This window comes from Triturus cristatus, chromosome 9 (assembly GCF_964204655.1).
Source record: "Triturus cristatus chromosome 9, aTriCri1.1, whole genome shotgun sequence".
In the NCBI taxonomy this organism is placed as follows: Eukaryota; Metazoa; Chordata; class Amphibia; order Caudata; family Salamandridae; genus Triturus; species Triturus cristatus.
In genome coordinates this window covers 331,083,200-331,105,588 of record NC_140592.1, presented here as the reverse complement: position 1 = coordinate 331,105,588, position 22,389 = coordinate 331,083,200, and the positions used below count along the sequence as shown (strand labels likewise).

The 22,389-nt window shown below is 46.6% G+C and overlaps 1 protein-coding gene across 4 annotated transcripts in view; it reads right to left on the bottom strand.

The window, feature by feature from the left end:
* The window catches only part of MST1R (macrophage stimulating 1 receptor), a 391,011-nt gene that overhangs the window by 96,681 nt on the left and 271,941 nt on the right, over positions 1 to 22,389 (bottom strand). For all 4 annotated transcript variants that reach the window (XM_085625073.1, XM_085625074.1, XM_085625072.1 and 1 more), the window contains exon 9: positions 9,484 to 9,654. In XM_085625073.1, the coding sequence (XP_085481199.1) occupies positions 9,484 to 9,654 (171 nt within the window). The remainder of the gene's footprint in view (positions 1 to 9,483; positions 9,655 to 22,389) is intronic.

Sequence of the window (22,389 nt, the reverse complement as noted above, 5' to 3'; positions counted from 1 at the left end):
CCGTAGCTCAGGCTTTGCCTGCATGCCTGAAATCAGTGGCGGCGACAGCTTTAGCAATCAGACAAAGCGATGCCATAGTATTAGGACATCCATTGACAGTACAAGTACCACATGCAGTAGAGGTTCTTGTGAACCGAACACAAACACAACACTTGACCATAGCAAGACTTACCGGTTATGAACTGACATTGTTTCAACCACACATAGAGATCCGACGGTGTAATACATTGAATCCTGCTACACTATTACCTATAATTGGAACAGACCCACTAGCTCATGATTGTGTTGAAACCATTGAAATAAAGACGAAACCTAGACAAGACTTGACAGACGTTCCATTGTTAGATCCAGACCTGACGTTGTATGTAGACGGATCGTGCATGAGAACAAGTACAGGAGATTTAGTGGCCGCGTATGCAGTCACAACAGACACTGAAGTTATTGAGACAAATTGTATAGATACTTTGTCAGCCCAAGCAGCAGAACTTATTGCTCTAACACAAGCCTGTATTCAAGCCACAAATAAGAAAGTTAATGTATACACTGACTCACGTTATGCATTCGGAGTTGTACACGACTTCGGCGTACTGTGGCGAGAGAGAGGTTATTTAACCTCCCATGGTGCCCGCATTCAGCACGGACTCCTCATTCATGCCTTGTTAGACGCAATACATCTACCCACTGCTATATCGATTATGAAATGTAAAGCACACACGAAGGTTACTGATATCATTTCTCAAGGCAATGATTTAGCTGACAGAACAGCTAAACAGACTGCTCAGAATCGCACATTAGACATGACAAAGCCAATAGTTCAGACACCAACACAGTGTATGACAATTAAGGATCCCGCACTTGACGTAATTGACATACAGACACATGCTACTGCAGAAGAATTAAAGAAATGGACTGAACTAGGAGGGATCCAGACAGATCAGGGATGGATGACGAAGGAGAAATCTGTATGGTTTCTTCCTGACTCTATGGTCCAAGCCATTATAGCTACAATTCACAGCCCGGCGCATTTAGGAGAAAAAGCTATGCTAGATAGCATTCAACACATTTGGTTCAATAAACATTTACGAGCAGCAGCTAAACAAAAGGTCCGTACCTGTATGATATGTTGTCAGTTCAACCCGGGAAAAAGTGTTCCCGTAGAACAGGGTGGATTCCAGACTCCTGATCATCCTTTTGAAGTGCTCCAAATGGATTATATCCAGATGGAACGATGTCGAGGATTCAAATATGTTCTTGTAGTTGTCTGCGCTCTCTCCCGATGGACTGAGGCGTACCCAGTATCAGATTACACATCCCCCAACTACTGCCAAACAGTTAGTTCGAGAATTCTTCCCACGGTACGGGCTACCACGTGTTGTATATTCAGATAACGGCCAGCCTTTCTCATCCGAATTAATGAAACATGTCTCACTTTTGTTGGGATATCAGTGGAAATTCCACTGTGTCCGACACCCCGAGGCAGCAGGTCTCGTGGAACGACATAATCAAATTTTGAAAATCAGATTGTCTAAAATATGTAAGGAGAAAGGTGTTGACTGGATAGTAGCCTTACCAGTTGCACTATTTTACATAAGAATGGTAGCACACTCTCGAACAGGGCTATCCCCGTATGAGGTGATCTTCGGAAGGCCACCGAATATGTGGGGGACGCCTGTACCACGTAAAATAACTGATGTTAATTGTAATATGCTGACAGATTACCTGGCTTCCTTGATGTCTGCACTACAATCTTGTCGTTCACAGGTAGCTGCAGCTTTTCCTGACAACACTGAGGTGAAACCCCATGACGTTGCTCCGGGGGATCTGGTGTTTGTGAGGAATTTCGATCGGAAAACCCAATTGGAGCCCAGGTGGAAAACACCGAAGCTAGTCCTGCTGACCACAAGAACAGCCGTGAAAGTGGAGGGCCGCAAAGGATGGATACATTCCAGCCACGTTAAGAAATTTCATGGACTATCCTCGGATATAGACACTGTGCCCTGCACTCCCTCACAGACTGATTCAAAACTTCCCTTTGTTGAAAGGAATGACTCTCAGAACTATAAATTAAAACTTAGGCCCAAACAGTCGAGCAATTTGATTGTTTAAGTCCTCTCCAAGGTGAAGCGGTTGAATTGTCTCTGACATGTATCCCTTGGACCTGAGTAGAGAAAATACCAGAGAAATGTTGAAACGACAGGCGTATTGTAAATCACTGCGTAGCTACTGTGTGAGGACATTATTAATTCTGTTTTTACTGAGTGTTTTAATAATCATTACGAGTGTGATTTTGCACATATATCATCCTATTTCTAGACATGTTTATAATATTACTGCTGAACATTCTTTTAGTGACCTACCGCCACATGAATTATCTTATAGACTTGCGCTGCGCAATAACACCTTCATTAGTATGTTACATCATTCCCATCAGACTAGTAATGCCACCAATTGTTGGGTGTGTGGCCGACTCCCTCCCTATCAGAATAACAAAGGAGTTCTGCCTTTCTTTCCACATCCGTTCACACACAATGGCTCCTGTGGAGCATGGTTTAGTTTACTAAATTCCATAGACCCAGACACAGCAGTTTATCAACAACATTGGATATGGGGAAATCTGAATCTAGTTTTATTCAAAGTCTGTCACCCTAATAAGGAGGGTCACCCCAGTAGAACAGGAACTGATTTAGAAAATGAACTGTATAAATTAGGTAATTTTACGCCTAATCTCATGATTTTGAACGTCAAATCCGAAGTTGAATTAATTCTGCCCACTATGTCAGTATTTCTAGTTAAGGGTGAATTATGTGTGAGAAAAGTTGGTTCCATACACATGGGCCATAGCAAATGCGTTACTACAGTAGAATATAGTGATCAAGGGAAATCTTCATTTAGAGCTTCTCGCCATTCTTACTTTATATGTGGTCAGACGGCATATATGCGTCTGCCTCTAGATTGGGATGGTACCTGTTACATAGCATTCCTTTTGCCACCTGTTTTCCTAGCTCCCCCTGATTATTATCGAAATGTTCATTTAGTACACAAAAGAGAGCGTAGAGATCTCCCAGTTGTCGATTATACTGAGACGGCATGGGACAAGTATGTAGATTTCAATAAAGGTATCTTTCCCTATATAGGTACAATATCAAATAGTAAGCTGATACGCAGACTCACCAAGACTCTTGAAGCTGTAGTAAACGAGACTATAGCCGCCCTAGGCAATCTGACAGAGGAACAATCAGTGATGAGAATTGTTGTTCTCCAGAATCGTCTTGTCCTTGACGTCATCCTGGCCGATAGGGGCGGAGCTTGCAGGGTCATCGGATCCAGCTGCTGCATATTCATACCAGAAAATTCGCCATCTGTATATAAAGCTATAACACGCCTTCATAAGATTGTAAGCCAGATACACGAGAATCCAGGCACTTGGACGTGGTCCGGGTGGTTTTGGAGTGTGATATCAGCCTGGGGATGGAGAGTTCTATCTTTCCTAGGTATTGGCCTTTTTATGCTCTTCAGTTGTTGTTTATGCCTACAATGTGGACCAGCGATTTGTGGTCTGTGTGCCACATCATGCATTCCATATCAAAGTTCTCGTTCAAAATGCCGGAAAAGGAAGGAAGAAGAAATGATGCTCCATGAGCAAATCGATGGAATGATGAAGATTGATATCTCTTGAAGGGCAAGTAGGGGACAAGGAGGGAATGTGGAAATGTGGATTTTCCTGATCAGTTGTGTCCCCTATCTTGGACCCCAACGGTTCTATATGCATGTTACAAATGCATGTGTGTTCCCTCCAGTTCCAGTTTCCAAGACGCAAACATATGTGTGTCTACCGTCGACATGTTCCCTGTCAGATCCGCCATCAATGGGCTGGATATTCAATTCCTAAGTATGAAAAGCCACCGACTTTATGTGGCTAAGGTACTCCATTTCTACAGTTCAGGCAAGTAGGCCCGATTCTTTCCTCAAAGCCTTTCCCTGCTCTCTGTCTCTGACAGTTTCAGCTTGAGCTCGCATCTGTATCCATGAACTTTGTCCTACTCCCTGTGCAGCTAACGGTGCCTGCCTCGGCCAGTTTTCGCCTGCCCGCCAAGAAGCTGTATTTCACCTTCGAATTATCTATTTTGCTCTTCAGCCGATGCATTCCTGTCTAGTGATTTAGGTAAACATTTCCTTTAGCTCACAAGCAAAGGACTCAGCCTTTCCGTCCTCCTGCAAGTGATTCATAGCCCTGTTGCCATGGAAAGTTTTCTGCCCCTCGCTTCTCATATAGACACTTAGACGCTTGTACACGCACATACAGTTAGTATAGAATAGATTCTGTCCGAGAGTCCTTCCTTGTGGATAACATAGTTCTCTAAACATAGGATGTTAGATATGATTTGGGATTAGGTTGACATGACCCCCTAGACTTCTCGTCTCCACATGTAGAGCTAAATGTCAAGTCCCCTTCACCCCCTAGTTGCACGTCAATCACACGTCATGCTGCTGCGCACGCATCCATGTTAAGTATTATCGTATAGATCCACCTATGTAAGATAATCAGAGCCAATCATGTTTCTTTTTGCTCCTTATTACGCCTAGTTTCAATTACGTATCACTATGTTAATTTATCTTATCAATTGTTACGCCTTTTTGCACTTGTTTCATTGTAAATGTATGACCTATAAAAGTTACTTCTTGTCAATAAAGTATTGTACTTCACTTCCTGAACCCTCGTGGTGACGGAACCTGAAGGCCGCGACTCGAGTCGGCCATTTTGGATGGAATAAAGCCCATTTAGAAACCCTCTTATACCACGGATTCTGCCTCTTGTTATTCTGAGCTATTTTACTTTATTTTAAAGATTCCGTATGAAATTCAGTTTAGGTAAAAAGAATATTTACCACACCTTAAGTACCCTAAGGAAAGAAGTGGGACAATTCAGGATTCCCTCCCGGGGGAGGGGTTGGACAGTGGGGAGGATACTCCCATGTCCTTCGTCCAGTTTTGCACCAGAGCAGGATCCAACAGCTCCCTGAGCTGGATTGAACTAGACTATGCAAGGAGGGCACCAAATGTGCCCCTTAAGCAGACTGAGTGGCGCTGGCAAGCGCCCCCACGCGGCACCAATGAACTAAATCCTGTCTGGGAGATGGTCACACCTTCCTGTGACAGGATACCTATTGTTCTGCCTTCCTCTGTTCAAGCTTGGCTCAGCAGCAGGAGGGCAGAATCGTGTCTCTGGTAGGCAGCAGCCATGTTGTGCTGTCCGGGTCTAAAAGACTGGTACCGGGAGCACGGAGGACCTAATGGAGGGCCTTTACAGTGCCTGGAATCATACCCTCACACTTACGGTGTCGGGGTATGATTCCAATATGTTTGATACCAAACACAATGGAGATCGTTTCAGCCGATTTCGAAACGATCATCGCGTAATGGCGCGGTGCCCCTCTATGGATCCTATGGCGGCTGCACTTACAACCCAGGAGAATGGACTCAGTAGGCTGTAGGGGTGTCCTGCTCATGCAGGGGCACCCTCACACTTAGAACTGACCACCCTGCCTTCAGGGTTGAAAAGGCGGTGACTTACAAGTTTTAAGTGCAGTGACCCCAGATAAAGGGAAACCTATATCTTTCGTAAGTGGTGCTAGCACCAGCTTGCACAGGCTGCAATGGCAGGCCTATAGTTACAGTTTGCATGGTCTCTCATGGGTGGCATAATACATGCTTCAGCCCCTGGGGAACCTCTGGGGTACCTATGCCCAGGGTACCTTAGTACCATATACTAGGGACTTATAAGGGCACCTCAGTATCCAATCTGGAATGTACCCAAGTACTTACCATTCCAATTTTGGGGAGAAAGCAGAGAGACTGGGGTCCTGAGTATCAGGATCCCAGTCAGACTAGTCAGAAACAGCAAAGCACCAGGCAAAAAAGTGGGGGTAACCATGAAAGCAGATCCTACTTTCCTACACACACCTATTTAGATTGTGTTTTATAGGACTGTTCATTTTGTGACTTGGTAGAAAGACTGTCCTCCTTCAGTTTTACACTGAGGGAGACCTAAATTTGAACCAGCGTTACTGATTACAAAAACATTACTAAGCAAGCACTAAAATAGCAAATGAAGGAAAGGATTTAGAAAATTTCTGAATTTTTGATAATTTATGATCGAAAGTGGGGCATTGCCTTTTTCAGTTTTCACCCACTTAATACATTTTCGATTGTTTGCCAAACAGCACAACCATCAAACACTAAAGGATTCTCCTTGCACCCCTAATTGACAAATTTAATAACAAGATTGTTGTGATGCATAGTTTTGGTTCTCAAGGGTACAAATAAGGAACTTAATGCAAATAATACGGTTTCTATCTCCGATTGTTCGATCCTTTCTGGTCTGTACGTTCTGTTTGGCGCCCTCTGGTTTCTTTATTTTACATTGGCGTAGACGAGGCTCCTGAATATGCGAAACACTTCACAATATTTTAATTCAACTAAAAAGCAAGTTAGAAGATTACATAAATTGGGCATCTCATCATGAACTTACAATTGATATGTTCAGATTGTCATAAATGGAATTGTGGGGGGCAGTGGGGCAGAGAAATTACAGTCATCAAATTGAAGTTTAACGACTGAAGCATTAAAAGATCCAGCAGAATCATAGGTAGTTCCACATTAGCGGTAGCATAAGGATTATATAAATAGAATTTCAATTTATATTGAAACATTTAAAGGCAGGTATGTGTGCTCTCACCATCAGATATGCATTACTTAGGGAGCATAAAAATTATATGTATGTTGCATTATGCCAGTTTTCATTGGCATTGCATAACTTTACATTTTGAGAATAAATTTCACAGGATCAGAAAGATTCATTAATCAGTTTGGTGTCAAAGTTTGGATTAAAAGTTTAAAGCTAAAAAGTGAGATATCGTGTTAAGGTTAGACACCAAGGGTTTTCACTAGTTAATTGTTCTGGGCCCACTCATCTACAGGGTTTGTCGAGTATCCTTTTAGGAGGATGTGGTACTCATTTATTCTTCGCTCCCTGAAGGCAAACAGAACACCTAATGCAGAATATCATAGGGTTGGGGGACTCGCCTCCTAAAAAAATGTATCTTCTTCCGAATATGGGTCTTTACAACGAATGCTTTCACAACGCATTCCATTACAACGCGGTCGTTACAACGACCGCGTTGTTTCTACGCGATCCATTACAGCACAAGTCTTTTCAACTACTTGCTGTAGGGGGCGCGCTGGACTTAAGAATAGTATAATATCCTATTCCAACTCCAGCGTGTGCAACAGTAGGGATGGTGTTGGAATAGTAAATTATACTATTCTTTAGGTTAGCACGCCACCTACAGCAAGTCATTGAAATTACTTGCGATGTAATGGATCGCGTAGAAACAATGAGGTCGTTGTAACAACCACGTTGTCATGGAAGCGTGTTGTGGAAACAGCGTTGTAAATGCTGTTTCCCCCACTTCCACTCATCTTTTTCCTTTTAAGAATGTGCATTTCTCAATTAAGTTACCCCCCGACTGTTCTTTACCCCGATTCAAGAATTGTAAAGATTTGAAAGACTGGAGGTAAAGATTTGAAAGTTTGCAGGTAAAGATTCTTTATACTCTCCCTGTCTGTATAAAACAGTTTACTTTTTGGAAGCTTCCCCCTGGACAATCTGGTTTTATCCTTCTTGCAATGTGGACACCAGAACTGGACAATATCCCAGATGAGATTTAAGCAGCCATTAGTTCTGAGGGGCTGCCTTCAAAGCTGTCGCAGATCTGTAGCCAGGGACAGCAAATGAAAACAGCTGCAAAGTCACGGACTGGTGTTCGCCACCACAGGTTTAGGGTGCAGAAGTAGCAATAATCATATTTTGGAAGCTAGGAAAGGTGAAACTGGTCATTTTTTGTAGACATGTGTGGAGAAGGGAACTGTGGTGATGTTAGGGTGCAAAGGTAGTGATGAACCGGTTTGTAAAGACAGAAAGGAGAAATTACATATTTTATTCGAGTTGAGTGGAGGTCAGGCCCAGGGATGTCAGTAGGCTAATCGAAATGATCATTTTCTTAGTTATAAGTGGCGAGGGGGAAGCCGGGCACTGTTTTTTTTGTGGGGAAAGGGGCATCAATAGAGGACAGGAACTTTGAGCTTAGAAGGCAAATAGGAGGGAAGCATGAATATTGCAAACAGGTAAATTAACCAAAGAATGCAAATTTGAACGAAATTGACAAGAGGGGGTTTTTGCTTCTAACGGACCTTGAAGCATTAAATAAGAGATGCATTTGATCCATAAAACGTCACTATATAAAAATGGATTGTGTCATTGATCCGTAATTCAAAGTTCTCTGAGCACAGAACCTACAAAAATATCCTTAATAGTATATACTATAAATCTTACATCACGGATATGCGCAGAGACTACATGCATCACTCTAGGTGGCTCGAAGTACACAGCAGGCATAGCACAAGTGTGTTCCAGAGGGTGGTTAAGATGGAAGCAAAACCCCACGCCCCACCCCGAAATACTAATTCAAAATGCTAGAAATCTTGACTCTGACAAAGGTATTACTATTGAAATCCAACAAAAACACTCAGGCACAGTGAAAGAGACTTGTTTAGACTATTAAATACTCGGTCCATGGCCACACTTACACAAACACATTCAAAGGTAAACACAAACAGTCATGAATGTGATCTATATAAGGGTATAATTTTAAATTCATTTTGTTAAGGTGTTATATATTGTGACACATATTAAACTCATCGCCTTGTTGCATCTTCAAAGCATTTCTTAAGCAAATGAACACTGATGTAGTGAGTTCATTCAAGTAATGTAGCTGGAATTTTGCATTGCAGTCTACTGCCAAGAGCGATGCAGGCTCTAGACGAGTCAGAAGGGCTAATATCTATCAACTTACTTTGACCAGACCTGCAAACGCTTGAAGAAATATTTCAGCAAAGTAATAAGTGTAATAATATACCCCCTGATGAACGATCTTCTCAAAGGTGCGAAGTGCACTGGGCTTGAAAAAAAGTTGTTTGAAATGCATTCTGTGAGAGAATACTTGAAACTCAATGTACCGACAATGATGAACTCTGATTATTTTCACTGAACTTCTTATATTAATTAAATACCTATAAAGGAAATGTCATTGAATTGTGGTGATCGAATGGCATTACATTTTTACAATACCCTTATGAAGAAGAACCAAGAGTCATTAAGTCCTACCAGGTGGTGCACAGAAGGTCTTTCTTCCAGTAAAAAATTGAATATACAATTGGCTTGATGTATTTGAGGCCAGGGGACACTCTTTGGTAGCACATCATAAACTGAGTACCATCACAAAATGTTAATGACTTTCCAAGGTGAGTGCAGTTAAGGGGAAGAACAATTCATTTAATCTATAAAATTCTTATTCTGAACATGTCCTGTATATCTGAGATCAACTACAAATGTTGACATTACATTACTGTGCATTAATAGCTTACCCAGCGAGGCTGCATTTCGGGGAGACACTGATGAGGATGGGGTTGGGCCGGTATTGGAAGGTCTGTTCGGAGGTATACTCTGCTTCATCAATCCATACGACTACTGGAGCAGTTGCAGAAAGCGCACCACCCTCTGGGGCGATGCAGCGGATCACTTCCTCCTTGTTATCACTATAGAGAAGAAAAACAACCACAAGGTCAAACTCGTCATTGGGCAATAGAAAAGTGCATCAAATGGGAACTAAATGTGGAATGAAACATTATCAGAGCATGAGGACAGCAGGGAAGTGAGGTGTGCATGAGTTGGGAATCGGACATCCATCTTCCGATCAAAGCTCTTCATAAAAGTACTGAAGTGCAAGTTTCTACTGTTTTAGGAAGCTTTAAGAAGAAATGATACAAGGAAACAGAACTTTCTGAAACAGGTTGGAGCTAGTTAACATGTTGGAGCTGCAGTTAAAGAGGTGGGCAGCGACAAGAGCGACCCTGTAATAACGAACATGCATTGGCAGCAGAAGCTTTCAAAGAAGGGAGAAGCTGCCGAGACCTCATGTTGGGAGGGGATTTCCAACAGCAGGCTTTTATTTAGATTAGAACATCACATTATGATTAGGGGATTGTTGTAATGTCCTTAAAGTCAGCCACAGCATGAGCAATAAGACTGGATTGGCCTTGTGTGAATAGTAGAACCCACTTTAGGGTTTGTGAACCTATAAAGAATCCCCACCACTTCTCCACCTCAAAATGTGCAATGAATGATCTGTGGATCTACGCATATATCATATGTATGTGGAATATGTATATGGTGACCATAGCCAAAAAACAAGGATTCTGCTTGAAATTAATGGTTTTAACTATTTGTACCCATTCTAAACATCCAAGAAATTATCTCAGTGTAAAAACAGAAGTCCAGCACACCACCTAGTTGTCTGAGCAACTGGGAATAGTGATAAAGCATAAGGGTCCTCCAAGAAGACTAGAGGAGGATGCAGTTTTGCACTAGTGCAGCAACACCACTTTTAACTATTAGGAATATTCATTTGATATGGGCACTTATATGGGGGATCTGTAACGCATTGCTAGTTTGTAAAAAGCATTTGCACTTGCCAACAAAATGGCAAAGAGATTTAAACAAATGGAACATTCAGAAAATAACTGTCCGTTGAATCGACAAAGTGTAAGTAAAAAATAGCGGACCATGACACCCCCTCCCTTCCAGTTGTATTTTTGCACTAGAGATCTAGTATATTGACGTCTGCTGTAGCCTGCCGAATAGGCTTTACGCAAGGGATTAGCGTCAATATTCCCAAATTACCATGAATGTCGATACGATACGACAACTATATGAGTATTAGTCTCCTGAACTGTTACACATAATACATAAATGTGAAGCAGGAACGCAGTGCAGGGTATATACTTGTATCACCTGTTTCCAAAATGTAAAAAAGGAACTCTAGATTGCATATTCTCCTAGCAGACTCTGCACCAGGACACTTATTCCTGCTCTATTAAACATGACGTGGCATATCATTCATAACGTTTGATTGGAAAAAGTCAATAAAACTTGATTTGCATCACATAGATAGATTGGCCAGAATGACCGGTAGTTAAGTTACATTTCAGTTATCTAACATCCATTTAGCAGTTATGGAGTATGGAACATATTCCATGTGAGCTCAGCTGCAGTGCATGCCAATGACATACATATTTTTACCTGAATCACACTCATGTCACACTCACGTAAGACCCAGCTCTCTAGTTTGCACTTTGAAAACTCTTAGGATGGGAGGTCAGATTTCCTCCCTGGGCTCCAAAGTGGGACATGAGTGTCTGAAATCTGAATCACCTTCCCCTGTTAGGAACAGACAGCAAGGAGACTCAGTGGGCCATGCTGTGTGGGAGGCCTTTGACAACTGTTGGAGGGGGAGAAGATCTCCTTTGGATCTCAAGGGTCTGAACTGGAGGACCAGGAGGAGATGCGAGGCAGGAAAGGGCTCTGCACCACTGAGACTGATTCGCTATTTTGAATTTTTGGTTTATGAAACTATGTGATGCACAAACATACACCCAGAAGAAGGAATATAACACTTTTCTGAAAAAAAAACTGGGATTTGGTAGCCTAGGAGTCAGATTGTTTGGGCCTTGTAGGTAGGTGTCACTTGTGCCTCAGAAAATAGGGAGGCCGTGTGGCCAGTCTTTCCAAGCTAAAGTCCCTGCCCTTTGGAAAGCTCTTCCTTTGAGGTGCATTCAGAACCATTGGTCCTTTAGGAAACCTCTGAGGACCTGGTTGTTCTCCATCTAAGTACTCTGTGGGGTCTCTTTCTCTCTCCTCTGGGTCTCTCCTTACAGTTGGTTCACTTTCGAGACTAGCGCTGGGACGCCCGGCTGCCGAGGCAATGTGCTCTACAAATTCTATAACATAACATACCCTATGCACTAAAACAGCTTACTCTTAACAGCATTACTTAATGCATAGTGCATCTACAAGTTCCCAGGGACACAACTGGCCCTCATGCATGATAGTCCTATTCAACAATGTCCCCACTGGGGGAGGAGCCTAGCGCGCAACCAAGATGGCCGCGTAGGTGCGAAGCTCCCGAGGACCTCCGCGACCTCCTGAATTAATCCTGATTATATCCTGTCCTTGATGAGGGGACTGTATCTGTGAACCCGAGCTGAGGCGGCACCCGTTTTCCGTTTTCGAATCGGACCCCGGACACCGGTGGGAGCACCGATCGAAGGTTGCGGCCTTCTCCGCGCCGGCCCCCCGGATTGGAGTTGTGGGGCGATCCGGGGACAAAGTGAACAACAGCGGCGGGCAGGGCTGGGCGACTCGCGTGCCCCGCGCTTTCACTTTCGCTTTTGCGCCCTCCTTGCCCTCAAGCGAGGTAGGGTTGCGGAGCGGGGTGCGGTGGTGTGGCCTTGTCCGGGTGCCCGGCCGACCCGCCGGCTGTGAGTCGTCCTGCGGTCCAGTGGTCACCCCCCCCCGGAACCCGTGAACTGGTTTGTCGGCCCTTTCGAGGAGATTGGCACGACTTTGGGAGTGCAGACATGTCCACAAAGCAAGATGGCGACCGGGCGAAGGTGAAATCGACCCGCCGTGGCCCGGCACATCAGTCCAACAGCATGGACCGCTACACCCTCCAGAAGGGATCTCCAGAGGCACCGCGTACATCCCCCGCGGGCCCGACTGAGGCGTCTGCTCAGCCCGCGGATCTGACCCTCCGGGACGTCATGGGCGCCATCGCCGAGATGAAGGCCTCGGTGGACCAGCGCTTTGATACTCTGGCGCAGAAGATAGACTCGGTCCTGGTGGATGTGGGCCTGGTGAGGGCCGACTTGTCTAAAACAAATGACCGGGTCGATTCCCTGGCCCACACTACCTCGAGTCTTACTACAGACGTGGCGGCCCTCCAAAAGGAGGTGCACCGGCTTGGCCAGGCGAGCGCCCTGATGGACCGTCGATTGGAGGACTCCGAGGGTCGGGCCCGGAGGAACAACGTTCGCATTGTCGGGGTGCCGGAGGGACGAGAGGAGGAGGCGGCAGATTTGTTTGTGGAAGACCTGATCCTCACCCGTCTCCAGCCCCGGGGGCTGAGTAAACTCTTTGCGGTGGAACGTGCTCACAGGGTCCCCGGAGGAAGACGTAAGGCCGGAGCCCCGCCGCGGCCTCTCATTGCCCGGATTTTTAACTTTCGAGACAGAGACGCTATCCTGCAGACTTCTAGGCTACAGGGACCGGTCAAGCTCGATAATATGGACGTGAATTTCTACCCTGACTTTACTCCGGCGGTCCAAAAGCAGAGACTGAGTTTTCTCGGAGTTAAACGTCGCCTACGGGACCTGAACCTTAAGTACTCAATGCTTTTTCCAGCTAAGCTGAGGGTGGAGGTGGATGGTCGCACGCACTTTTTTGACCGTCCCGAGGCGGCTGGGGCCTGGTTGGATACTCTGCCTGGGGATCGGGGCCGGGGGGGTGGGGGGGGTGCGGTTGGCGGGGAGGGCTCACCGGATCAGAACTGAGGGGTGAATAGTAGGCCTTGCTCTGGACAACATTCCTGTTACCATTCACTGATCGTGTATGTTCCCCTCCTATGGCGGTCGTACGGGGTCCATTGGGGGCTTTCCCTCCTCCTCTGGGGGACTAGTTAGTTTTTCATCTATGGGGCGACAGGCACACTGCACTTTGGGGGGGCTGTCTGGGCTCATGCAGGGGTGCAGGGAGGGGGGAGTTCTGTTGGGATGGGTGGGCGGGGGTGGAGTGTTGTTTGTTTGCACCGCAAGGCGAACCCTTTACTGTATTGTTGTTTTCGAGATGCTCTTTGGGGGACGACTGATGGCTTCTATGTATGATGGGGGGTAGGGATTTGACTGTGTTATCATGGAACGTTAACGGACTGGGGGATAGGATTAAGCGTGGTGTGGTCCTGCAGTATCAAACGAATTTCACCAGATGTGGTCTTCCTGCAGGAGACACACCTTATAGGTAATTCCTTTCATGCCATGAATCGGCGAGGCTATCGCTTGGTGGCCCACTCGGGCTTCACCTCGGGCTCGCGGGGGGTGGGCATCATGATTAAGAACTCGCTCCCGTTGGAGATTGATGAGGTGCGCCATGATGAGAGGGGACGTTACACTGTCTTGGTGGGTAGAATGGAGGGCAGAGTGGTCGTTTTTGTATCAGTGTACGTTCCGCCGGGGTTGCAATCTACCACGTTTGCGGACCTGGGGCGCCTCCTCCTTGACCTCCCGGGTGGGCTTCTGATAGTTGGGGGGGACTTCAATGCGGTGGCTTCTGGGTCTATGGATCGTCATCCCCCTAGGGACCTCCCCCGGGCACAGGCGTGGCTGTCCGGCCTTTTAGATACACTAGGATTGGTGGATTGCTGGCGACTAAAGCATCCCGCGCAGCTGCAATACACCTTCCACTCGGGTGCCCATGGTAGCCTCTCGCGGCTTGATTATGTCCTTGTCCCTGCGGCCTATGCTGGGAGAGTGGGAGAGGTGCGCCATCTGGCGCGGGGTATTTCAGATCACTCCCCACTACTGTTGCACTTTGATGTCTTCCCGAGGGGGGAGGGCAGGGTAGCCCCAATCAATGCCTGGTACCTGCGCGACCCCACTATTCGTGCCGAATTGATCAAATCCTTGCAGCGGTACTTTGAGGAGAATGTGGGGTCTGTCCCCTCGGCTATCTCCCTGTGGGAGGCTTTTAAGGTAGTTCTCAGAGGGGAGGCCCTCTCCTTTATCTCCCATGCCCGGAGGCGCGAGCGGGAGGAGGTAACCCGGGTGGAGGCCGAAATTACTGAACTAGAGGGTGACCTGGGGAGCGGGGTGACGGATGCCACATTGCATGTTCTACACCTCAAGCAGGCGGCCTATAGGGCCCTCGTCACGGAGGCGGCCAGGGGCCTCAGCAGAGAGCAACAGGGGCGACTGTATGATGTGGGTGATAAGGCTGGTAAATTGATTGCGTGGTTGGACAAGAAGGAGAGAGCGAGTCGTGTGGTTCCGTTGATCGAGAGAATGGATGGTGTGTGTGTCACCGAGCCGGAAGCCATTGTCTCCTGCTTCGCGGATTATTTCCGCGAGGTGTATTCCCCGGTTTCTCCCTGCTCGGAGGAGGATTCCCATGCCCTGCTTCGGGACATCGCGCTGCCCTCCCTTTCGGTGGAGGACAGGGATTCGCTGGACGCTCCTCCCACCTCGGACGAAATTGCCCTTGCTATCCGCTCGGTCGCATCTGGCAAGGCCATGGGCCCCAATGGCATCCCTATCGAGCTGTATAAGCTGCGACCGGATGTACTGGCGCCCCACCTGCGCGCGATGTTCCTGGCGGCCTGCTCGCGGGGTTCCCTTCCACCGGACCAGCGTCTGGCCACGATCGTAGTGATCCACAAGGAGGGGAGACCCCGTGAGCGGGTCACATCCTATAGGCCTATCTCGCTCTTGAACGCGGAGCCCAAAATCCTCGCCAAGGTGCTGGCCAACCGGCTGGTCGGCGTGGTGGGCGATTTGGTCCACCAAGACCAGTCCGGCTTCATACCCCATCGCAACACGGCCCTTAATCTGCGACGCTTGCACGGGGTGCTCGCGCGTGTCCCGTTCGTGCGGGAACCGGCCATTTTGGCGTCCTTGGACGCCACCATGGCGTTTGATACGCTCGAGTGGCCATACATTTGGGCGATGCTGGCGAAGTTTGGCTTCGGACCGGGCTTCATCAGCTGGGTCAAGTTGTTGTACTCGGGCCCATTGGCGCAGGTGGTGGTGAATGGACGAGTCTCGGCCCCATTCGCACTGGGACGGGGCACGCGACAGGGTTGCCCCCTGTCGCCTCTCCTGTTTGCACTGGCCCTGGAACCCCTGGCGGAGTGGCTGCGGTGGCACCCTTCCATCCGTGGTCTCCACTGGACTCCCGAGCATGAGGACCGCGTGTCCCTCTACGCTGATGATATCCTTCTATATCTCGCCTCCCCGCGTAAATCACTGATCGTCCTAGTTGATGTTTTGCGCTCATTCGGTCGCAACTCAGGCCTTGTCATCAACTGGGCGAAATCCTGTGTATATGTGCTTGCCGGGGAGGCTCCGGTCCTACCACGGGACTGTCCGATCCAGATTGCCTCCCAGGGGTTTCGGTACCTGGGTATATATATTACTCTGGACCCGGAGGCCCGCTACGAGCGGAATTTGCTACCCCCCCTCCAGCGCTTGAAGGAGGACGTTGTGCGTTGGCGGCGTCTGCCGCTTTCGCCGCTCGGCCGTGCGGCCTTGTTTAAGATGATGTCGTTGCCGCGCTTTCTGTACGCTCTCCAGAACACTATGGACTTGGTCCCGGCGCGCTACTTCCGTGAGGCGGAGAGTCTGCAGCGTCGCCTGTTCTGGGACGGGAGGCCGCGTATTGCCTTGGCTAAATTGACGCTCCCGTGGTACGACGGGGGGGTTGCCCTCCCGGATATTAAACGGTATTACTGGGCCTCCCAGCTAGCTGCGATTAATCATGGCCTTTACGGGCCCGCCCTGAACCCGGCATTTGAAATGGACAAGATGCTCCTGCCCGGTGGCGACTACAATTGAGCGCTCTACTCTGGCGCGCCTGACTCCCGCCTGACGGGACCGACGCGTGTCATGGTGCGTGTATGGCACGCGGCTAACGCAGCTATGGGGTGGAAGGACCGTTTGACCCGGGCGTCACCGCTATATGCGTCTGAGAGGTTGGGCTCCCTGTGGACCTCGAAGGGCTTCGAGAAGTGGGACACGATCGGCATCAGCACGGTGGGAGATCTCTGGACGAGGGGGGGATTCAAAACTTTCGAGACGCTGCAGACGGAGTTTCAGTTGCAAGGCAGTGAGTACTTTCGGTACTTACAAGTCCGCCACGCGCTGGGCTCCGTCTTCCCGGATGTCGCATCCATTCCGGAGTCTTCCCCCCTGGAGGACAGAGTGCTGGATGGCCATGTCCCAGACAGCACGATCTCCCTTATATATAAAAAACTGATCAACGACCGATCGGGCCTGCTGACTGGCCTCCGCGAGGCCTGGGTTGCCGATGGGCTGGAATTGGACGACGAGGACTGGATTTCCGCGGTGGCCTCTCCGAAGGAGGTGGCCATCCCGGCTCGCCTTCGCTTCGTCCAGCTTAAGATCCTTCACCGGGTTTACGTGACGGGGCCAAGGCTTCTACGTATGGGCTTTGCTGAGGATGGATTGTGTAAGCGTGGCTGTGGTGCTTTGGCAACTTTCTTGCATATTCTGTGGGAATGCCCAAAGGTGGAGCGATTCTGGCGTGGTGTGCATGAGGTCCTGCGAGTGGTTACGCGTGTCGCGCTGTTGCCTGAAGCGAGGAGATGCTTGCTGAATGTGTGGGAACCAACTGACTACTCGGTTCCGCAGACGCGGTGGGTGACTCTGGGATACATGATAGCTAAGCGTGACATTGCTCAATTGTGGGGATCCCAGAGGCCCCCGGCGGTGTCGGCCTGGAAAGAACACATGGATTGGTGTATGTTTCGCGAGAAGGTGGTGTATGTTGCGAGGGGTAAGCCTGGGGCGTGGGTGAAAATCTGGGGCCCCTGGAACGCCTATCGCGGGGGTATTTGTGAGCCACCACTGCTGCCGGCTGCCTCACCAGCTCTGTCCCCCTAGCCGACCCCCTCCCCCAGCCACGGGCACGTGGCTCCCCAGTCCCTGATCTATTCCCATTCCCCTCTTCAGAGTTTGGCAGCTGGGTGGGGTCCCCCACTTAAGGAGCGCATGCTGTCCCTTTGGATCGCGGGTTGCCTTGCGGGTGTGGTTTTTTTTTTTTGCGTTGTTGTGTTTTGACAAAAGGAAACCGTATTGTGGGCTTGGAGTTATGTGGCCTGCGCTATTGATATCTCCTGATTTACCTTTTTGCACCGCCAAGAGACTTTTCTGTATATATGTCATATGCTTCTGCCACTCTAGCGGCCGGCCAGACGGTTGTAGGCCCATACTTGTAACTATTTGAGATTGCAATAAACGGTTTCAAAAAAAAAAAAAAAAAAAAAAAAAAAAACAATGTCCCCACTATTAACATACACACACAGCAACCATGCACAACAGGAGGGGTAGTATCTTTCCTAACTGAGCGGAGAGCACCTCGGGCCATGCAAGTGATATGAGGCTCTGTTTAAATGGTACACTATAACGGAATTTATTTAAATTGTATCTTATTATGATCATCTGTGTTGTGTCTAATAAAAGAGTTTGGCATGGAAGGTCTATTCTATCTGATTTTGATTGGATGGTGGGCACTGAGGCATACGATGGCTGTATGATCAGGAGTCTACCTTAATGTTCAGAATGTTCAAATGACTGCATTAAAAGGGACTTTGTGACGCACTAGTCTGCAGAAGAGCAGAGTTGGTAGCTGAGGGCATCAGAGTACAGCAGGCGCGGAGAGAAGCCATGCAAGATTACACCATGGAGGGCAGCTTTTGTTAGGAGTCATGATATAAGGCCACTTTGTCTAATATGAAGAATCCAGGGCATCAGATTGTATGAGAGATAATGTCCATTTTAGAATGATATAGATCAGACAAAGCAAGAGGCTAGAGACCCAAACCATAGTGTTGGAGTAAACTCCATGCAATGTTTAAAGTTTGGTTGATCATTCCCAAAATATAGCTAACCGATAGAACCAACTGGAGTCTGCTAAATTTAAAAAATGAGTGGGAGCCGCTGCAGAAAAGAAATGGATGATGTTAGAAGGAGCAAATAGATAACTTTATACCAAGACCACGCTGGCTAGTTACCCGAAGAGGGGTGCTACTTTCCTGCTGTCAGAATATTTTAGCTCTAAAAAGAATAAAGTACGCTTAGGACAGACTATGGGGCTCATTAGGATGGCGGACGGATTGGAGTCTGTCTGCCATCCTGTAGTAAACCGGGACCGTCCACAATACATGCGGCGGTCCCGCATACCAAATTAGGATGCAACCGCCACGTATTTTGCAATTTAACATTGCGGCGGGTGCTTCTGACTGCAGCATCCGCCGCAACGTCAAAAAGACATGTTTTGTATTTCACTTCACTACGTGACAGGCACCACACAGTGCCTGCCTCTTGGTGCATTGAAATATAGGGGTGTATCATGGGTACCCCCCCAGTGCACAGCTACTTCCCCCCAACACAAGGGGGGCCCGCTACGGGCCCCCGAATCGGTTTCCGCCTGTCCTTTCATGGTGGGATGACCACTGCGAAAAGACAGGAGGAAAGGGATATCGTAATCCCTACTCTGTGACAAAAAAAGAAGAACTACTGCAAGCCTATTTTAATTATTTAAAGAATTGCTTTCAAATGTGCAATATAACCGATAATGCGGGACAAATTATTTGCTAGTTGTCTATAGATGTGTATGGTTCATAAACAGTGCATCACAGATAACTACGGGTTACTAAGATTTATGATCACACATCAAGAGGGGTAAATGCACTGGAATCGGTGTGTCACCTAAACTTGAGTGGTGTTTACTTCTCAAAACTGTCTTTGCATTACGAAGCAGTGGCGGCTGGTGACATTTGAAAGTGGTGCAGCGTAAAATTATTGTCATACTGCACCGAAGCGAATGAGTGTAGCGAGCGAGCCCGAACAACCAAAGGGAGTTTCGGGGGGGGTTGTCCCCCTGAGAATTTTTTTTTAAAAGAGTGGACAAATGGTGCATTTTCAAGCAAATTTGAGAAAGCAAGAAGGTTAATAAAGCAATTGTGAAAGTGCAGTTATTACATTACTTAAGAGATGTCATATAACATAGGTAGCTGCTTATTCAGTATAACCACAGAGCTTCATAAGAAACTTTGAGATACAATGCATTGCTGAGTAATATCAAAAGAAGCCTTTTTTTTTTATTAGCCACTGTACTGTACCAAGACTCCAAGAGGCAAAATGGAAACATGAAAAAGGATCAAGGTGCTGAAAAATAGCCTTGAACATAAGCTTCCCAGCCCAGGACATGAGCTCAGCAGCACCCACATGTTTAACGGGCATACCTGCCTCGCCCAGGGAACTGGAAACCAAACACAGGGGAGTGTTACATGTTTAACATGCCAGAAACCAGCTCCCCGCCTTCAGTCTTCATGCTGAACAAATCAAACATTCACCCCAGTCACAGATCTCAGTTAAATCCATTTTTTTTGCATGCCAGAACGTTTATGATCTGGAACAGGCCACTTGAATAAAACAGGTCAATTTCACAAAACATAACACATCCCTTGCACCTGCCTTACAGGTTAAACATATGGCTCACTATACATCATTGCATATCTAAAAACCAGCCTGAAAAACACACCGACAAAGCAAAATTACAAATTATACGGAGAAAAAAGCTCAATCTTGCTTATAATAGATGCACATGACAACAGTAATTGCCATATCCGGTTGCTGATGCCTGCTCTATAAAGTAGACTAGGTTCACTAAGTGTGACTAGGTGCCAAAGAGATCAAAGAAATTAGCAAAATCCACAAAAAGGATTTCCAACAGATGAATAAAAGTACAAAGAAAACATGGAAGCAATAAGAAGGTCACCAAACACCACAAATCATCTGCAAAAAAGACCAATACAACAGGTGCACAGTAAAGCCTTTCTAATGTATTGAAGTGAAGGAACTGTCCGATTTGCAGTGGACTATTATTCTAATACCAGGGGCAGCATCAGAAAAAGCATGGCTGAAACATGAGGATGTTGTATTTTGGAAGGGCCAGTCTTGCTTCTGGTGACTAGGGCTACCTGCCAGATTTAAAACCTATTCAACAGGCTAATGTATAACAAGTACTTGTAAGTTAGGCAGCAATGTTCAAACAAAATGCAGGAGTGCAGTGAGAAATATTGTAAATTAAAATCAACATGAGCGGTTTGAGGGAATTTCAGCATGCCTGAGATAAGGCAAGGGAATTTCAGCAAGCCTGAGATAAGGCAGGCAAAGCATGAATCCATTCATAGAGGCTAACAAACTTTTTTTTGCCAAAGCCATTCATAGTCAAACTAGCATTTTTAAATCTACATATTACCCATTACATATTATCGAAACAGAATGAAATATGAAGTAAGAATAAACAAACAGAAAAGTCACATCAGAACAAAACAAAATAAATCACAAGTGGCGATGCCTTTTAAAGTAATTAAATCATAAGGTAAGCCATTTGCCGGAAGTTGTTGCTAAATGACCACAACGAGTTGGCAGGTCAAGGACTCTATCACAGAGAAGTTTATTTGATTAAATGACTGCATTTATTAACGCCAAAGGGGCTAGATGATCGATTGGAAGACGGATGCTTCTTGTAAAGACTACAAGTAGCACAGTGGAAAGACTCAGGTTTTCTGTCATGTGACCCAGGGAACGCACACCTGAACTATTGCTAAGATCAGGTTATAGGGGTTTGGTAAAAACTACAACCACCACACTAGAAAGACCTTGACTTCCTGACGTGATTAGACACGATGAGTGCCTTTTTGAACTGGGAACAAGAGAAAGGTTGTCAAACATCTGTTGGACGGTTTTGGGATTTAAATTTCGAATTTGTTCATTTGCTGACTTGGTGAGCGCATTTAAAATGATTACATGCTGTCAGTACGGCACTGCACAGTTGTTTACATATATGTTTCACAAAACAGTTTACAGCTGTCAACAATTTAAACGTCAGTTTAACTATAAGGGCCCTGTGTTTTAATGTAGGTATGTTTTTGTTTTCCTTTTCCAAATAATGTATATCATTTGATAAACCGTACGAATAGCTTGCTCGTGGTGAATTGCAAATACATGCACAAAATGCCCTTGAGTTTGCAACAGCTGATGACCGCCATGTATACGTGACTGAATGTATGTTTATGGACATTCTTTTATCTATGGATAACCAGTGTAAACAATTTTCTTAGCAACAGAATATCTAAACAGCCGATATACATTTGATTTTTTATCAAACAAACAATGGAGATAAGAAATTAAACATAGTTCTGTGGGTTTAAATCTGGGTGGAATATTTCAACATAGATATACCACCATTTTACTTTCACATCTTCCCATAACTTGCTGAGTGTGAGTAGGCGCAATAAAACACCTACAAAATGGGGGGGTCGAAGAGTGTGAGACATAGTGCCATTGAGGAGAAGAAGGATGAAGATCAAAGATAGCAAACTGAAATGTTTCGGAGCACTTAAATAATGCGTACCATTACTGCCCAACTCAGTGGTACTGCCTGGATTGACCTCAGAAGGATGAAAGGTGGAGCCAGCCCACCTTGTTTCGAACCTTGAGAGGAAGGCCAGTGGGGGTGAAGAAGGGTCTGATGAGTGTGCAGTAAGATTGTGAGATGGGTGGAATGAATGTGGTCGAGATCAGAAAGGCTGAGTGGGATATGGATGAGAAGGGGTGCTAGGAAGGAGTGTGGCAAGG